Source organism: Budorcas taxicolor, chromosome 5 (genome assembly GCF_023091745.1).
Source record: "Budorcas taxicolor isolate Tak-1 chromosome 5, Takin1.1, whole genome shotgun sequence".
Lineage (NCBI taxonomy): Eukaryota > Metazoa > Chordata > Mammalia > Artiodactyla > Bovidae > Budorcas > Budorcas taxicolor.
The window spans coordinates 159,858,636-159,876,512 of NC_068914.1; the positions used below are offsets into that span (position 1 = coordinate 159,858,636).

The window sequence follows — 17,877 nt, forward strand, 5'->3', positions numbered from 1 at the left end:
TCACTGGGTCTCCACGAATGCTCACCCCATCAAGGAAGCCCTCAATAGGACTTCTGACTCCATCATGGCGCCTGTTGGAAACGCCCTGCCTCGGTCAGGGGCCCTGGGGGCCCTGAGTTGCTAACAGGTGTCCCTGGAATATGAGGTTCACTCTGGAGACTCTCATGCCCCCCCCCATCCTTACCCCACCCCCTACCCCCACAAGCCCATTTCCAGGTAATAGGAGAGACGGGTTGAAGGGGCTAGGGTGGCCCAGCCTCGCTCTCTCGATGAGGAAATAAGCCTGGGTGGGCTTGGGGTCCAAGGGTGGAGGCTGCCAGGCGTGAGGGGAGACTGCATTGGTGGAGGGTGGGCAAGGGTGGGCCTCAGCTCCCCAAAGGAAAGTCCCAGCACACAGAGACTGGCACCCAGAGGGCCGCAAGTCAAAGGTGGTGCAGGGTCATCATAAGAGACGCCAATTTCACCTGAAGTAGTAAGCCCCTCGTCCCAGGAAGCATACAAGCAACAGCACCAGGAGCTGGGAAAGGGGCTGGAACTTGGACAAGGCTGAACAGTGCCTTCTAAGGGTTTCCCTGCAGCTCTCAAGATCTGGGCATGGCCCAAGGTCACAGGCAGGACCTAAAGGGGGCCTGTCCCACCCACCCAGGCCATCCCCCCTCGCAAGGCCAATCATTAATTGGCACCGCTCGAGTGCCTGCCTGCCCGCCCAGAGCCGGGCTCCGATCCCGTGCCCGGGGCACCCACATGCTTCTGACACGGGCTGGCCTCACTTCCTGCTCATGACTCCCAGCAGCTGAGCCCTGGCAGGAGCAGGGTGCCAGCTCGGGCCACCACTGCAGCACCCAGCGGGACTGGCTTGGCCTGCCGCCGGGGCCCCCCTGGTTGAGAGCCGGGCCTTCCTTAGAGGTCAGCAAGGGGCCGGGGAGGGCGCTAGGCCCCAGGCGGGAGCCAGTCTGGTGGGAGGAGGCCCGCGCACTGCGGGCAGAGTGCAGGGGGGCCTCAGGGCAGGGGCTGAGCGACCCCGGGAGGGTGAAGCTCCTGGACGTGACTCTGGCCTGGCTGTGGACAAGGAGGAGCCAGGGGCGGGTGGACAAAGGTGCTCGCTGGCCAGTGGGGTAATCAGACGCGAGCAAGCAGAGCTGAGGCAGAGGGCCTCCCAGGGCGAGAAGTGGCGGGAGCAAAGTCCCAGAGGAGGGAAGGGGCCTGGCCGGTTTGGGGAGGGGAAGGCAGGAGGCGATGGCTGGAGCTCGGCTCTCAGCTCTCCGCTCTTGAGAAGGGATGGAGGGAGGCGGGGCTGAGGGAGGCAGGCGCTATTCAGACTCCACGCCTAGAAGCTACCTCCGTTCTGGGCAGTAGGGAGCTACTTCAGGTTTCGGAGGAAGGGAGTGAGTGACAAGGCTGGGGTGAGTAGGAGGCAGAGAGAGGGGCTGACAGCCGCCAGTGGAGAGGCAGACCCGGGGTCAGCGTGGAAGGAGGGGCAGAGACGGCTACTGCCGAGACGATGGGGCGGCCAGGCCAGCAGGGGGCTGAGGGTGGAGCCTTCAGGGGCAGGACACCGCGCGTTCAGCCAGAGGTGCCCATGATCAGCCCTGCCTAGCGGTCCACGGCCGGGGGGCAGGGGACATACTGGTCTTGACCCTGGGGGAGAGCTGCCTGGGGAGGGGCTGGGAAGGAGCAACCAGAGAGTCAAGAGGAAGCCATGGAAGCTGAGGCCAGCCAAGGAAGAGGGCCGGTCGGCCACACGAAGGCAATGAACGGCCTAGCAGAGGGTGCCGGGGGGCATCTCAGATGGCACAGCGGTGAAGAATCTGCCTGCCAAGGCAAGAGGCACAGGAGAGGCGAGTTCGATGCCTGGGTCGGGAAGATCCCCTGGAGGAGGGCATGGCAACCCACTCCTGGACTCTCGCCTGGAGACTCCCCATGGACGGAGGAGCCTGGCAGGCAAAAGGGCGGACACGACTGAGTGGCTGAGCATGCACAGGGATGACAGGAGGAGGGGAAATTGAGGGACGCGGATGGCGGGTGGACATCTCTGCCGAAAGTCTGCCTCTGAACTGCTCTTGAGAGCGAAGCGGGTGAAGCAGAGCCAGAGAGGCCTGATCCCAGAGGAGCTCAAGGCATGAAGAAGGTCACAGGCAGAGCCGCCCCACCCACATCGACCAGTCCTTGGCGGTAGGCGCCTCTCTCCGGGGGCAGAGGGCTGGTCTCCAAGAAGGAACAGCTGGGAGCTGGGAGCCAAGAGCCTTGGAAGCACCAGGGGATGCTTTCAGGAAGTGATCTGGGTTCCCTGTTGTGGGGGTGGGCCAGTCCCTGGTGGGAGTTGCGGGGGCAACACCACTCCTCTGGGCTTTGCAGGGTGCATTTCCTGGGTACTCTTGGTGAACCTCCCCGCCCGGGGCGTGACCCTGAGGAGAGGCGCAGAGTGGTCAGCTCCCCCTCGCCGCCTGTGTCCCAAGGTCCTATGTGGAGGGCAAGCTCCTACCTCTCTTCAGGCCGCGGACCACGTCCGCCGAGTTCCCCTGTGCCCAGGGAGGCAGGCAGGGCTATCGGAGGGGGGATCTGAACCCAGCTCCCTCGAGTGGCCACGCCACACACATCCCTCGGCCTCCGTGTTCTGGGAGGCCAGGGTCTCAGGCCCACGCCCGGCGCCCATGCCCTCCCAACCGCCGCAGGTGTGGAGGCAGCCCCGCCCTCTCCCCCCGGCACCTGGAGAGGGGAAGCCGCTCTTGGGTGGTGGGGCCCTCGGGAGGGTGCGGTCTCACCCTCCTGGCGCTGCCAGGTGCCACCCACAGGCTGCTCACCGCAAAGGGGCCCCTGGGGGTTTCCCCTGCGCCTCCCCCAGCCCCACAAGCTCAGCACTGGCCTGGGTCCCGGCAGCTGGGGCTCCGCTCGGCAGGCAGGCCTGGGCTCCTTGGGAGGGACCTGCACTGCGCACACGTTTGGAGGCCCGCCCTGTGCCCGCAGCGGGGGCCTGGGGTCACAGCACAGGGCTTCGTGCTGGGCACTGCACCCCGTCCTCACTCCCCGCCCTCTGACACTCCTGGAAGGGGCAGGCCGGCTTGCCACCCCCACCCTCACCCGTGCAGCAGCTGATTATTAAGCACCTACGGCTACCGAGGCGGCGCTAGTGGGGAAGAACCCACCTGCCGAGGCAGGAGCCGTAAGAGATGCGGGAAGCTTTATGGGTGTGATCCCTGGGTCGGGAAGATCCCCAGGTCACAGGGGATAGGCTACCCACTCCAAGATTCATGGGCTTCCCTGGTGGCTCAGACGGTAAAGAATCTGCCTGCAGTGTGGAAGACCTGGGTTTGATCCCTGGGTGGGGAAGATCCCCTGGAGGAGGGCATGGCAACCCACTCCAGTACTCTTGCCTGGAGAATCCTCATGGACAGAGGAGTCTGGAGGGCTACAGTCCACAGGCGCGCAAAGAGTCGGACACGACTGAGGCGACTTAGCCTGCCCACAGGTGGGCCCTGGGAGAGGCCCTGGGAGGGGGGCCCAGACAGATGAGGAAACTGAGGCTCGAAGCCCCGAGTGCCAGGCCAAACAAAGGTCGCACAGCGGCTGCCGCACGCGCTTCTCCCTTTAGTCCTCACTGTCCTTCCCTGGAAAGCAGGCTCCAGGGAGCCTGCCCCTGGCCCATGCGGGGAGCCCGATGCACGGCCATGCACACACAGTGGGGCTCAGCCCCCTGAAACCTTGCCTGGCTGCTGCGGTGGCCATCACTGCCGGTGTTCCCAGAGGCCCACTCCTTCCCCGCCCCGACTGCCCTGCACACCCACCCACCCGGCCGTCCCTCAGCAGGACGCCTCCCTGCCCCGTGTGTCCGCTGCGGCATCCCCTACCCTCTGCTCGCGCCGACCCCTGCCTACAACCCCTTCCACTCTCAGAATCACAGCAACATCTTGGGGGCCTTTCCCATCAAGCCCCCCGCTCACCCCCTGCAGGAGCTGTGACCCTTAGCTCATTTTCAGACAGACACAGAAACAAAGTGGGGAGACAGAGCCTCACACCCGGGACTGCCCAGTGGCCACCGATCTGCAGGGCGGGCCTCTAACCGCATCACCCGCTGCGCACGTCCACCCCGGGACACCGCAGAGCATCCATTCACACGGGCTGGCTTCCATCGACACCTGCCTCGTCCCAGAGCCCCAGAGGGCCGCGCAGGCACAGAGCAGCACTGGGATGGCAGAGGAACCAGCCAGCGGGTGCGGAAAAGCAAGCAGGTGCGGCCGGGCCAGCCTTCCGAGGGCGAGGGCGTGCCTGGCCCCGGCGCCCACAGCTGGACGGCGGGCTCCCGCGGGCCCGGAGGCGCCCTTACCTACTCGGAGCTCTTGGCCGAAGACGGTCTTCTCGCCGAGGGCGGAGCAGTTCCAGCGCCCGAAGCGGAACTGGTACTGGCACTCGTTGATGCCCATCTGCGCCCCCTCCCCAATCACGATGATGGCATCGGGCCGGCTCTGACAGATGGCGCGCTGCCGCGGGGCCAGGCCGGGAATCTTGTTGCAGATGATGTTGGCTCCCAGGGCCACGACGGATGACAGCGCTCTGTGGGGGGGAGAGGACCAAGGAGGTGAGCTGCCCGCTGTGCCCGCCCCGCCCGGCCCCTCGGGCCGCGAACGCGTCCCCTCGCCACGCTCTGCCTGCCAGGGAGCGAAGCGCAGACCCCTGCCCTCAAGGGACCAGGTCCCACTGACCCCCATGCAGGACTCTGTTTTGAAAAGACATGCACGCACCCCCCGAGTCCCCTCAGCCTCAGATTCACAAGAACAGGATCGCAAGGACCACAGAGTCACAAGTCCGACGAATCGACAGTCCTCCAAACACAGGAACCAGGCCTCTCTGAACCTCGGGATCAGACACACAGACTCTGCAGGCACTTGATGGCCACGAACTTGGGACTGTCCGCAGCTGCCCCCAAGCGGCAAACCACAACTTCCCCATCACCTGGAGACCCCCAACTCCCCTCTCCCCCAGGGGCCCAAAGCCAGGCAGGCTGCTACAGGGGCCGGCCAGGCCAGGAGCCAAGCCCAGCGGGTCCTGACTCCAGCCGCAGCCCACGTGCAGCCTGCCTCTCTGAGCCTTGGTTTTCACACCCTCAATATGGGGTATAAAACACCTATTCCCACCACACAGGCTCAGACCAGAGAAGCATGGGGGAGAAAGCCTGCACACATGGGGATGACTGTCATTTTTATTCTCGTTTCTGGAAGTCAGGGTGCACATGAAGACAGGAGCTGGCATGAACTGAGCCGTGTGCCGGACTCGGCAGGTGCTTTACTGCACTAAGTCATCCTCAGAGTGACGCTTCCTGAAAATGCTCTGAGTTAATCCCCCAGCACCCCACAGGAACCCGGGGCACTTGCTGGGCTCTTTCTCTCTTCACTTGGGTGTCATCAGCCTGACTGTCTATTTAAGGAGGTCGAATTCACATGGCAGGAACTCTGCCAGTTTATAATCCTGTGGCATCCAGCACATCCCCAATGTTCATCAACCACCACCACTACCAAGTTCCAAGGCATCGCCACCACCCCAGAAAGCACCCCCTACCCCTCGGCAGTCACCCCCCGAGCCCCCTGGCAGCCAAGACTCTGCTTTCTGCGCCTCTGGAGTTGCTGGTTCTGGACATTTCATACAGATGGAATCAAATAACACATGCCCTTTTGTGTCTGGCTTTTTTCACTTAGTATAACCTGCTCGAGGTTCGTCTTCGTTGTATCAGGAACTTCCTTTTTTGTGGTTAAATAATATTCCTTCTTTTGGTGAGATCACATGCTATTTATCTGCTCGGCACTGACACACGCTGCGCCTGCTTCCAGCTTTTGGCTCCTGGGAATAACCCTGCTCTGGACACACATACGCAGGTTCAGTCTGAGTCCTCACTTTCCGTTCTCCAGGGCAGGTGCCCAGGAGCGGAACTGCTGGGTCACCGGGCCGTTTGTCCTGCTCTGTGAAGAACCTTCTGACTGCTTCCCACAGAAGCTGCGTCCACTGCTTGACTTTAAGCACCCAGGGAAGGGACAGCAAGCTGAAAAGAGGGGAGCTGGTTTTCACAGGCCCACGGCAACAGCTGGTTTTAAGACGGAGTCTGACTTCCAAACAGCAGACCAGAGGGCAAGAGGCAGGAGTGGGGAGGCCACGAGGGGCTCCCCAAAGCCACTGCCCAGGCCCTGGTCTCCTAACACGATGAGCTCGCTCCTCCTGCCCAGGGCCTGCCAGCCCCTTTCTGGACAGAAGCGAGCCAGTGTTTTTCCAGGGCAGCTGGGCGCCCACAGACAGCTGGGAAAGTCCCCATGTGGCCTGAGCCCACAGCACGTGCTGCGCCCAGGGCGCTCTGGCGACACTCAATCCCCATGGCCCGCCCGCCCCACCCGCTAATCTGGCCAGGACCCCCCTGGGTCTCCCACGGGCACAATGGGCAGAAATGCCCGGGGCTGGCTTGGAGGAAGAGCATCTGGGCAGGCGGGGCTGGGAGCGGGCTGGAATCTGGGGAATTCAGCCCAAAGTAACCGTAGACGCTCAGAAAACCAAGCCGGGGAAACGAGATGGATGGGAACTCTGCCGGGCACCGGCCTCCAGGCCTCGGGTTGGAGCCTGGACACGGAAAGCACATTCCCCGTCCTCGGATTCTTCCAGCAGGTTCTGGGCCGCCAAGGGTGAGAACCCCCGCGCCTAGGGGCAGGGCCTCAGGCAAACGAGGTCTAACAGGACAGACCTGGGGGCAGAAAGAGGCTGTGCAGCTCCGGTCCCCTCCTCTGGACTGGCCACCCCAGCACCCCCTCCCCCATCCCTCACTCCTCACCCCACAATCATGCCCCTCAGAGCCCACAGCTCCCCAGGCTCCCTGCCCAGAGCCAGAGGCCTCCTAGGACCCGCCCCCTAACGACCCTGCTGCCACTTCTGCTGGTGCTGGTCCGTCTGCCTGGGACGCTGGTCTCCCTCCCTTTTCTCTGTCCTGCAAATTTTTCTTCCCTCCCAGGCCCCAGGGCAAGCCCACGTGGGCGCAAACCCCTCGGCCCATTCAGTTCAGTTCAGTTCAGTTGCTCAGTCGCGTCCGACTCTTTGAGGCCCCATGGACTGCAGCACGTCAGGCGTCCCTGTCCATCACCAACTCCCAGAGTTCACTCAGACTCATGACCATCGTGTCGGTGATGCCATCCAGCCATCTCATCTTCTGTCGTCCCCTTCTCCTGCCCTCCAGCATCAGGGGCTTATCCAATGAGTCGGTTCTTCACATCAGGTGGTCAAAGTATTGGAGCTTCAGCTTCAGCATCACGTGGGCCCGTTACCAAGGACAAGTATGGGGGACACTGGTCTCGTGGACCCAGACACCTCCCGCCCGGTCTCACAGTTGTTGTTTCCACACCTGGCCTCTCTCCACCCAAGACCGCAAAGGTGCCTAGGGCAGTGCAGATGTGAGCTGACCCTGGGGCCTCGGGCTGCCCCTGTGTAGCCCACCACGAGTGTGCAGTAGGTGAAAGAATGGACAAATGAGGAGATACTCAGAGACTGGGACTTCCCCGGTGGTTCAGTGGTTGAGAATCCGCCTGCCAACGCAGGGGACACCAGTTCGATCCCTTGTCTGGGAATATCTCACATCCCACAGGGCAGCTAAGCCTGTGAGACACAAGAGAAGCCACCAAAATGAGAAGCCCAACCAGAGAGTCGCCTCTGCTCGCTGTAACTAGAGAAAGCCCGCACACAGCAATGAAGCCCAGGGCAGCCAAAAATAATAAAATAATAAAAATAAAAACACTCAAGGATTGTGTCTAAAAGACCGCCTGCAACTCAGTAACAAGAAGGCAGCGCGATTTGAAAATGGACGAAGGCCTCAGACATTTCTCCGAAGAAAGACAAATGGCCCCCGAGCCCGTGGAAAGGTTCTAAACATCACTCACCACTAGGGAGATACAAACCAGAATCACAGTGAAGAGACACCTCCTGCCCACCAGGACGGCTGTGATCAGACAACAGAAAATAGCAGGCGTGGGCAAGGACATGGGGAAACTGGGACCAACTGTGTCATTGGTGGGGCTGCAAAGTGGGGCAACAGTTGGGATGGTCCTCGAAAAGTTAAATATAGAATGACCACAAGACCCAGCAATTCCACCCCTAGGTGTGCATCCAAAAGAATGAAGCCAGGTGCTCAAACAAAAACCCGTTCACAAATGCTCGCAGCAGCACCAGTCACAACAGCCGAAAGGAGGAAGCAGCCGAAAGGCCCATCAGTGGATGAATGGACAAACAGGACGTGGTCTCTCCAGACAATGGAATATTATTTGGCCATAAAAAGGAATGGGGTTCAGATATACACTCCATGGATGAACCTCCAAAACATTATGCTCGGTGAAAGAGGCCAGACACAGAAGGTCATGTGTTATAGGATCCCTTTGATAAGAAACGTCAAGCAGAGGCAAACCCGTGGAGACGGAAACAGCTGTGGGACAGGCAGCGGGGAGTCCCCGCTTCGTAGCTGCGGGATTTCCACCCGGGGTGATGGAGGAGTTACGGACTCGACAGAGGTGATGGCCACACGGCACTGTGAATGCTCCAGGTGCCGCAGAACTGTACACTTTAACCATGGAAGGGGACATTTTAGGTTAAACACAATTTTAAACAATGCTACCTGTACACGGGACTTGCACACCCTGGCCATGGGTGAGATGTGTGGAAGGGGCTGAGAGGGGCCTCCCCGGCTGACTCCCTGCCTGTGGCCGCTAGTCTGCCTCCCCCGGGGCGGTGGTGCTGATGGCAGATGGGGATGGGGGCCCCAGACATCCCCCAGATGCCAGCGTGTGCCTTAGACGTGAGACAGGGCTTCCCAGGTGTCTCAGTGATGAAGAACCCGCCTCCCAATGCAGGAGACCCAGGTTCGATCCTTAGGTCGGGAAGATCCCCTGGAGGAGGAACCCTCTCCAGTATTCCTGCCTGAAGAATCCCATGGACAGAGGAGCCTGGCGGGCCACAGTCCATGGGGTCACAAAGAGTCGGACACGATTGAGCAACAACAAGGGCTTCTGAGAAGAGAGCTGCATTGCACCCCAGAAGCATAAGTAATCAGATACGGCTGATAATTCAGAAACGATTTCAGAACTGTGTCCTTTAGAACGCAGGGATTATTTCCCCCCTAAAGATATTCAATACTCCCATTCTGAGCACCCTCCATGGACCACCCAGGTCTCTGCAGAGTCTCAACCCTCTCTTGGCAGGATGAGCCTTGTCACCCCCACGTGACAGGTGTGCAGACTGGAGTTCAGAGAGGCTGGGGGTCCTGCCCAAGGCTACCCCGCCAGGCCTCTGCTTCCAGAGCTCAGCACAGCGTGGCTCAGAGCACCGCACATGTGTGTGCTCCGTCGCTCGGTAGCCCACTATGCTCCTCTGTTTATGGAATTTTCCGGGCAAGAATACTGGAGTGGGTTGCCATTTCCTGTTCCAGGGGATCTTCCCTTTCAGTTCAAGGACTGAACCTGGGTCTCCCGCATTGCAGGCAGATGCTTTGCCACTTGAACCACTGGGGAGGACCATGCACAGAGCTGAGCGCGTAGCAGGAGCATAATACAGAAGACGGCCTGGGGCGGGAACCTGCGCCCACTCTCCACTCTCCCAACACAGCCTCCATCCATCCCGCGTTTAAAATCCCCTAGGGGGACGTCCCCGGCGGCCCAGTGGTTAAGACTCCGCACTTCCACTGCAGGGGCTCAGGGTTCAATTCCCGGTCAGGGTACCAAGATCCCGCATGGCACACGGCGTGGTCATACGTAAATAAGCAGATAAATGAAATGAATCCTCCAGGTCACTTGTTAGTTCATCGAGGTTTCTGGGCAGCTCCCATGGCTGGCCTTCAAGGTCTGGCAACCAGTCCATCCCCTTCCCGCCACTGACCTCCTTGAGCAGGCCTGGCCCCCCACACCCCAGGACTGTTCCTTCCGCCTGGAAGAGTGGGGGCTGCAGATGTGAGAGGCCAGGGAGTTAGGAAACCAAACCATCCGCGTGGGAAAGGGGAAGAGATACATGATCACGAAATAGCTGGTGCCCTGCAGGAGACAGGCGGGCGGACGCAGGCGGCATGCTGGGGTAACTGGCAGTTTGGGGGGGTGATGGACAGGCTAAGGGGACTCTTAGCAAGTGAGATGCCCCACCAGGGGCAGGGTGGTTCTCACCCTCTGGGAGGCTGCCCAGCCAGGTGCCCCGGGAGAGGCTGGCAGGGCAGCTCTGCGGGGCCCCGAGCACAGAGAAGCAGGGCGGGGCGCTTGTGTTTCAGTCACTGACCTTTTCCATGGAAAATTTTGCTCCGGACTCATCCCCTCCGCTATCCGGGGGCCTCGGGACACAGGCAAAAATACCAGAGGGAGTAGGCAAAGCTGAAAATCCAGAACTTTGCTCACCCCAGCCAGGGCCAGTCCCACGGGTTGGTGGAGGGAGTTTGGAGGAGGAAGGTTCAGGCCCTGCAGACAGGAAGCCCTCGCCTCTTCACTGGGGGCTGTGTACAGGGCTATCCGGTCTCAGAAGCAGAGGGTGCTGAGACCAGCATTGGCACAGGAGGCGGCTGCCCCTGAACAACTAGAAGGTCTTTTACCTGCCAGAGCAGTGCAAGTGGGTGGGACCACCTGTAGGATGAGGGGCTCCAGTGGGGGTGGGGGAAGGCGTGCTGCCAGGTGGCTGATGAGCAGAGAAATGGCCAGGGGCGGGGCTTTCGCAGTGCTCTTAGCCAGGCTGCTGCCTGGCCATGCTGTGGGGAGGGGCTAGGAACGCGAGTGCCGGTGCTGGCCAGCTTGGCTGGAGCCCTGGCTCTGCCTTTTCCCGGCTGTGAGACCTCAGGCAAGTTTCTTAACCTCGCTGGTCCTCAGTTTCCACATCTGTAAAGTGGGAGTAATAACTGCACTGGTACATCACAGAACTGCCTGGAGGGGTGCATGAGTCGAAGAACATGGCGCTTTGTAGCTGGCCTGTGGGGAGAGGTCACCAGTGTTAGCCATTAGTAACCAATCCTCACAGCCTGAGACTGCATCCGTCACTGACCCTTTTCAGTGAGCCGCCAGGGTCCAGCCTCCTTGTGGGGACCAGGGAGAGACCAGCTGCATCTCTCAGAGGACCAAAGCTTAAACCAGCAGTTCTGCAGCCAATCGGTGCCACATCGGCCTCTGCACCCACCCACCAAGGGGTTCATTCCTGGACCAGCTCTCCCCTCTGACCCAGCAATCCCACTCTGGGGTCTGTACACCCAAGGAAACCAAGCACTTATGTCTGCCAAAGGACACGCATGCAGGTCTCCAGCTCAGACTGAGAACAACCACCCGCTATCACCAGGAGGATGACAGGCAGATTGCGGCATATTCACCCCGCGGGACGAGACCACTCACACGGGTGACTCTCTCAGACGCCATGCTGCGTGAGAGACGGCACAACACTAATGCTGCTACACAGAGAAGCTCCAGGCCGGGTAAGGCTCCGCATCAAGCCAGAAGCCGGGAGGGAGTTACCCTTGCGGGGAGGTGCTGACGGGGGGGGAAGGGGTGCACAGGGGAGCCTCCTGGGGCTGGAACACTCTCTGTCCCAAGCTGGACAGTGCTTATGGGTGCCCGCGTATATAGACATGCATCACACTGTCCATCTGAGATCTCTGTTTTAGGTTATACCTCAATAAAAAAAGTTAACTGTTGCAGTACAGCAAGTCCCCCACATACAAACCTTCACGTTGTGAACTTCCAAAGATGTAAACGTACCTGCCAGCCCCTGGATGCCACCTGTTGTGCCGTACTACTGTACGTTTCAAGGTACTGTGAAAGCGTCAGTCGCTCAGTCACGTCTGACCCTTGGCGACCCCGTAGACTGTAGCCCACCAGGCTCCTCTGTACTATAAAACTGTCTTTCTTTATTTTTTGTGTTTTTTATGTTTGTATGGTTTATGTGAAAAGTATCATAAACCTATTACGGTACAGTACTATATAGCCGATTGTGATAGCTGGATACCTGGGCCAACTTTGTGGACTTACGAACGCACTCTCAGAACAAAACTCCTTCATGTGTAGGGGTCTTATTGTGCAAGACTTTACTGGGGTGGCAGAACAAGGCAAGAATGAAAAATCCAAGTTTTCTTACAAAAACTAAAATTAAAAAAACACCTTTAAGAAATAAAATGTGAATATTAGAGGACATCCCTGGTGGTCCAGTGGTTAAGAATCTGCCTTGCAATGCAGGGGGCACAGGTTCGATCCCTGGTCAGGGAACTAAGATCCCACGTGCTGCGGAGCAACTAGGCGCTCGGGCCACAGCTAAAGGGTCTGTTTCACAATGAAAGATCCGCATGGCACAACTATGACCACAACACGGCCAAATAACGTATTTTTTAAAAACGTGAACCTTAAAGATGATTCCTGTGTGCTTGAAGGCCGCTCACCCCTCCTGCAGCACAGGCTTGTGGGGGCAGCTGTGAGCTGGCCCCCTCTGCAGGCGGAGCTGGAGTGGGCCACAACATGGCCCAAATCCAGGCTCAGAGGCTCCGGGATCAAAGGGCACCCCCAGCCTGGCTCTGCTTAGTGCCCACCACCCTCTGCCTCTGCCTAGACTCTGTCCACTGATGTGGCCAGCCTGTGCCCACAGGGTCCTGGTCCTCTGGGAACCCTGAGTAGGGAGGCAGGCTCCGCTAGCAGCTCCCGGGGAATAAGGAAGGTGGGCACAGGGACCCTGAGAGCCATGGGGGTGGAGGGAAGCCTACATGGTAGCGGGGGACTGCACTAGGCAGGCCTGTTGCTCTTGGCCTGCGCCTGGCCAGCACTTGGGGCCGGAGGCAGAGCTGCCCACCTGCTAGCTGTCCTGTGCCCAGAGGAGCCGGGCTGGGCCCTGACGGGCAGCCTCCTCCCAGCACTGCCCCACTAAGACCCCTGTCGAGGCCAAGCCCGCCTCCTGCCATGGCCCAGCCTCAGGGCTCTTGGAGCGTCCTTGCGAAACAACCTCAGGGATGCTGAGGGCCCAAGAGGGGTCGGCTTGGGGGAGCCAGAGTCTCCCCAGTGCTCAGGACTAGAACCATCCTGTCCTTCCCCGTCCCGTGTAGGACACCCCTGCTGTGGTCAGGAGTCAACACCCTCCAAACCCGCCCCGGCGGCTAGCCTAAATCTTTCATGCTGTTGGACTCAAGGTGGCATGAGCGCCTGCTGTGTGCTGGATTCGGCTGAGAGTCCCCTGAGTAGTGGGGAGGCGAATGTTATGACAATTATAGTAATAGCTGTTGTTGTTATTCCTCAGAATAAGCATGAAAGGTCCCGAAGGTCCAACCACCTGCCCAGGAACTCAGGGAGGGAGGGAGGGAGGGAGGGAAGGAGCCTGGTCCCAGGTGGTCAGTACCTCATCGCCTCATCCTTGACCCTCAAAGACAGTTAAAGGGTCACCTGTCCACCTGGAGAAACATCCTCCCCCATCGGTCCCCAGGGGCCACATTGGGGGGCTTCCCCAGGGGGCTGCTGAAGGAGGCCCCCAAACTCGTGCCAGGTTGGGAGCAGGGCCCGAGTCCCAGGCCCTCCCACGCTGGCAGCCCTCCGCCGCCCCCACTGACTCACTCCCCATAGTGCACTCTGCCCCGCCCGCCAGGCCCCATCCAGCCTCAGTGGTCCTCGTGGATGCCGGATGGACCTGCGAGTGAGCAGAACACGTGAGAACATCCGCTGGGGCCTCCCAAGGACAGGGACCCCACCCCCTGCACAGAGAGCAGGACCCTGCCACTGACATACCCCCGGCAGGGCGGGGGCCCCAGGCGCACCCCATCTTCTCTTCGACTTTTCCAGGTCCATAGAAAGCAGCCTATGACAGTGAAGGGCAAAGAAGTCTGGTGTGCTGCTGTCCACCGGGTCGCAGAGTCAGACACGACTGACTTAGCGACTGAACAAGAACCTTGCCACTTCACACACTGTTGAGCGAATGCCTGCCTCCATGTGAGGTCTAGCGCTGCGAGCCCTGGAGGTGGGCAGGCTGCTGTGATTATGGGGGAGGCCACCCCAGAGTGCCCTCCCTTGGGCCCTGCTCTGCTGGCACCCCTGTCTTCCTGCTGAGAAAGCCAGACAGAGATGGTGTCACTGCCAGCCCGGCCCACGTGACAGAACAGCCTCTCAGGCCCAGAGGAAGCCTCAACCCATCTGATCCGTCCACGGGGCCTTAAGGCGACGGCCACGTGTGCGGCCGCTGGGCCAGGCACCTCCACCTCAGCATGCTGCTTCGCCTACAAATTCCCTGATGACCGGCCCCGCAAACCACAGCCCGGGACAAAGATGCCTGCGCAGAGGGCAAAGGCCCGCTGTGGCAGGGACCCCCGGCTCCCCCTCACAGGACAGAGTCCCCGCCCTGATCCGGCCCACCTCCCCACCCCAGGGCTGGGGGTTAAGCCTGCCCTGAACCCACCAAAGGGTCCTGGGAACGCCCCTGAGCTCAGGACTGGGGCAGCACTCCATGGGGGGCTGGCAGCCAAGGACTTTCCGGAACCCAGACCTCATGACTTAGCCCAGCTGGGCCTCCACACCCCAGACCCCTCCCAGAGCCACCGGAGCCAGGAGCTGGGAGTTACGGGGGAGGGGGCGGGGGACGACCTCTGACCCCTGTCGTCCCCCTAGGGAGGAAGCATGTACCTGTCTTGGGGAGGTGAGCAGTGAAGAAAGGGTTTTCCCGCAGGACGCCAGCCAGCCGGCCCCCTCTTCCCTCTGGGGATGCCCTCCCCAGCTCCGGCCTGCCCCTCTGCCCCGCCCCAGCACCGGCTGGGCGTGGCTTCAAGGCCTGAGCCCCGCGCCGGACTGTTCCTCATTGGCCCAGGGTGCTGTCAATCACGAGGCTGCCACACCCCTTCTCCCTCGGGTCGCTGGCTGTGTGCTCTGCCTCCTCATCTTCACCGTTCGGTCCTTCTCCCAGACCTCCTGACCTCCGCACCTCAGAGACCCTCCTCCGAGAGGCCTTCCCACCCTTTCGGTCCCCCAAGAGAGCCAGACTCTAAGCCTGACCCCTCAGGCTTCTCCTGAGGCCATGCGAGGCAGGGTCCATCCACCCCTGCCAGCTGGGAGGGCACCCAGCCAGACCTTGGGCATGACCCCCCTCCCCACCCCAGCCCTGCCCCCAGCTCCCTGGGAGGCAGGGACAGGCTGGCTGAGCTGAACCAGATCCCGCCTCCCTCCAGGCCCCCAACCCTGGCCTAGCCCCAGGGGGCCCAGCGGCCCAGAGCTCCTCCAGCCCACGTTCCTGGCCCGGGGTGCTTTGTAGTTCTTCCTTCTTGGGCATCCTCCGGCAAAATATTTGAAGAATGTTCTAATTATCTGCGATCAGCCAGGGAGGCGAGCCTGGGTCCACTTGTCCAGGAAGTAACTGGGCAAATACCTGGGAGGGAGGCACCTGGCCCCCACGCCCACCCACGGCTGCATCCCCGCCAGCCTCTTCCTCGGGTGGCCAGGAGTTGGCCCAGAACTTCCCAGCCACAGATGAGCCGGAAGAGGTTCTCAGTTCTGGAGCCCAGCAGGGCCCCGAGGGGCAGAGTTGGGGTAAGGAACGCATGGTGGCCTCAGTGCTCCTGCTTGTCAAGCGTGGACAAGAATGTCTTCCGGGTCAGGGACCACTCGGCAGACCTCCTGGGCCCCCATCACAGCCCCAGGGCTCGGCACCGGCAGGGTCTCCACAGCCTTCCTCGGCCGGAGGGACCAGGAGGGAGCGGAACAGCAGGCTAGGAGGCTGGTGCAGGCAGAGCAAAGGCCCAGGGGCGCACAGGCCACCTGCCCCGCCCTTGAACCAGCCTTGAATCTGCCGTCTCCTTGTCTCCTTCCCCGGCTGGGGTTCTAGGCTAGCTTGAGGGGAGGCATGTGACTTGGGGACGTCCCCGGACTTCGGGAAGGCCACTCCAAGGCTACTCTTCTGAGACTCAGTTTTCTCATCTGATAGTAAAGCACAGTCAGCCCTCTGCTGGCAAACGGCTTCTTCCTCTACTGGGTCAGGAAGTGCTTTAACCCCCAGGACAATCGGGGGGAGGGGGGGATGTGCAGAGGGCTGGCTTTACTGAAGTCTGCCAGGCCATGTGAGGCATCCCCTTGCCTGCCCAGTCAAAGGGCCTGCACCAGAAGGGAGGAGGGGGCCACAGGACAAAAAGACCATCCTTCCCGAGCAGCCTCCTCCCTGTGTCCCGCACCATCTGCAGCAGGTCTTTTCAGGGTGTGCCCTGCCAACCCCCTGTCCAGAGGGGGAGACTGCGGGGAGCTCCGTGGTCGGGGGCACAGAGGAGGGGTGCCTTATGGCCCCCCGACCACGCCCAGGCCTCAACGTCCCATCTGCGCAGTGGGGCTGGGCGACCATCTAGGTACTGCAGCTGGCTCCTAGAGCCTTCTCCAGGTCGGGATCCTGTGTTCAGGTTCTGCTTAGCCCCTGACTCTCGCTGGCCCCTGGGAGCCTCAGTTTACCCATCTGTCCCCTGTGGGGAACGGCCCCCGCTCGCAGGCGGGGTCTCCTGTGGGCTGGCTCCTCATGCCGGGTCCCAGGCTGCAGTCTTTCCAGGCCACTGCCCCGCTCAGCTCGCTGCCCGCAGTGTTCCGGGGAAGAGAGCACGGCGTCCGCCCGCTCCCTCGCGCCCCCGCGGGTGGCGCACCCCCTCCCACCCTCCCCGCATAACTGGCATTCCTGGCTTGGCATCCGGGGACCCCACCCTGGACAGAAACCGGGTGGCCTGAGAGAGAGCAGGAGGCGGGTAGGGGGTCCTGGGCAGGGACTGCAGCCACCAGAGGCAGACACGCACAGCCTCGCTCTCCCAGGCCCTCCCTGGCCTGGGGAGCTGGAGGATCCATCCAGCCCCCACGTCAGCCAAATCTGTGAAGTCCGAACCTCACCCGGTCACTCAGGACATTGACCTCCGACCTCAGAAACATGCGTGTAGGCCCTTCATGACACTCCCAGGGTTCTGGCCACATTGTGCCACAGTTCCCCCTCCCGGCCACCCTGTCTCCTCCAGCAGCCAGGCAAGATTCAAGGCCCAGTTTGATGCCCTCTCCTCCAAGAAGCCCACCTGGGTCTCTCCTCCATTCTCCCTTCCTCTGCCCAACATAGGCGCATCGACGCCAGGCTCCTGAGGAGGCCTTAGGGGCTGCGATTCAGCAGCTCCTGTCTGCCCAGGCCACGGCCACGCTTCCTGCATCCTCTGCTGTGCCCAGACCTTCCCCAGGCCTGAGCCCTGACCTTTCTCCTCACTCCCCGAGGTGCAGGTGGGGATGTTGATACCCAGAGGTGCCCGGGCAGCTGAAGGCCCATGGCGAGCTGAGGCCCGAGCAGGCATGAGGCCCCCAGCCCGGGGGTCGGCCTCAGCCCTGATGCCCCAGACCTGTTGGATGCAGGGGCGCCTGCAGGCCTGGGTGACCAGGATGCAGTCTGAAACCTCAGGACAGACGGACGGACGGACAAGTGGGTGGGACAGGTGGGAGGAAGCTGGCAGGCCCCGTAGGCCTGTGGCCAGGCTGGGAGTCTGGGCACCTAGTGGCTTGGCCAGCGCCGCGTCCTTCCTAACCACCCTGGACACAGTCTGAGCAGCAGGTCTGGGGGGCACATTCCCGTCAGACAGTGGACAACGAACCGTCCCCTCTGGGCAGACAGCGAGGTCCAGTCCCCATCCCGGGCACCAAGCCTCAGGCTGGTGTCCCTCTTCCAGGAGCAGGTGCGGGCGGGGGCCTGCCTTGGCCACTCAGCATCTCCGAGTGACGGTGACTCAGCGAGCCCCACGCACCCAGGCTCTCCAGTGCTCCAGGGTCCACCCTCTGCTCTCCCCAAAGCCGGGCAGCCCCTCTGGGCCAGTCGCCCCTGCACAGCGCCCTCGCCATCCCCGTCTCTTTAAAGCAGCCCTCTGTTCTGGACTGATCCCTCCAAGGAGTCCTGGGC

General features: G+C 61.4%; 1 protein-coding gene across 1 annotated transcript in view; it reads right to left on the bottom strand.

The window, feature by feature from the left end:
• WNT7B (Wnt family member 7B) overlaps positions 1-17,877 on the bottom strand; it is a 47,103-nt gene that overhangs the window by 20,132 nt on the left and 9,094 nt on the right. Inside the window, exon 2 of the mRNA XM_052641267.1 lies at positions 4,322-4,548. Within this exon, the coding sequence (XP_052497227.1) occupies positions 4,322-4,548 (227 nt within the window). The remainder of the gene's footprint in view (positions 1-4,321; positions 4,549-17,877) is intronic.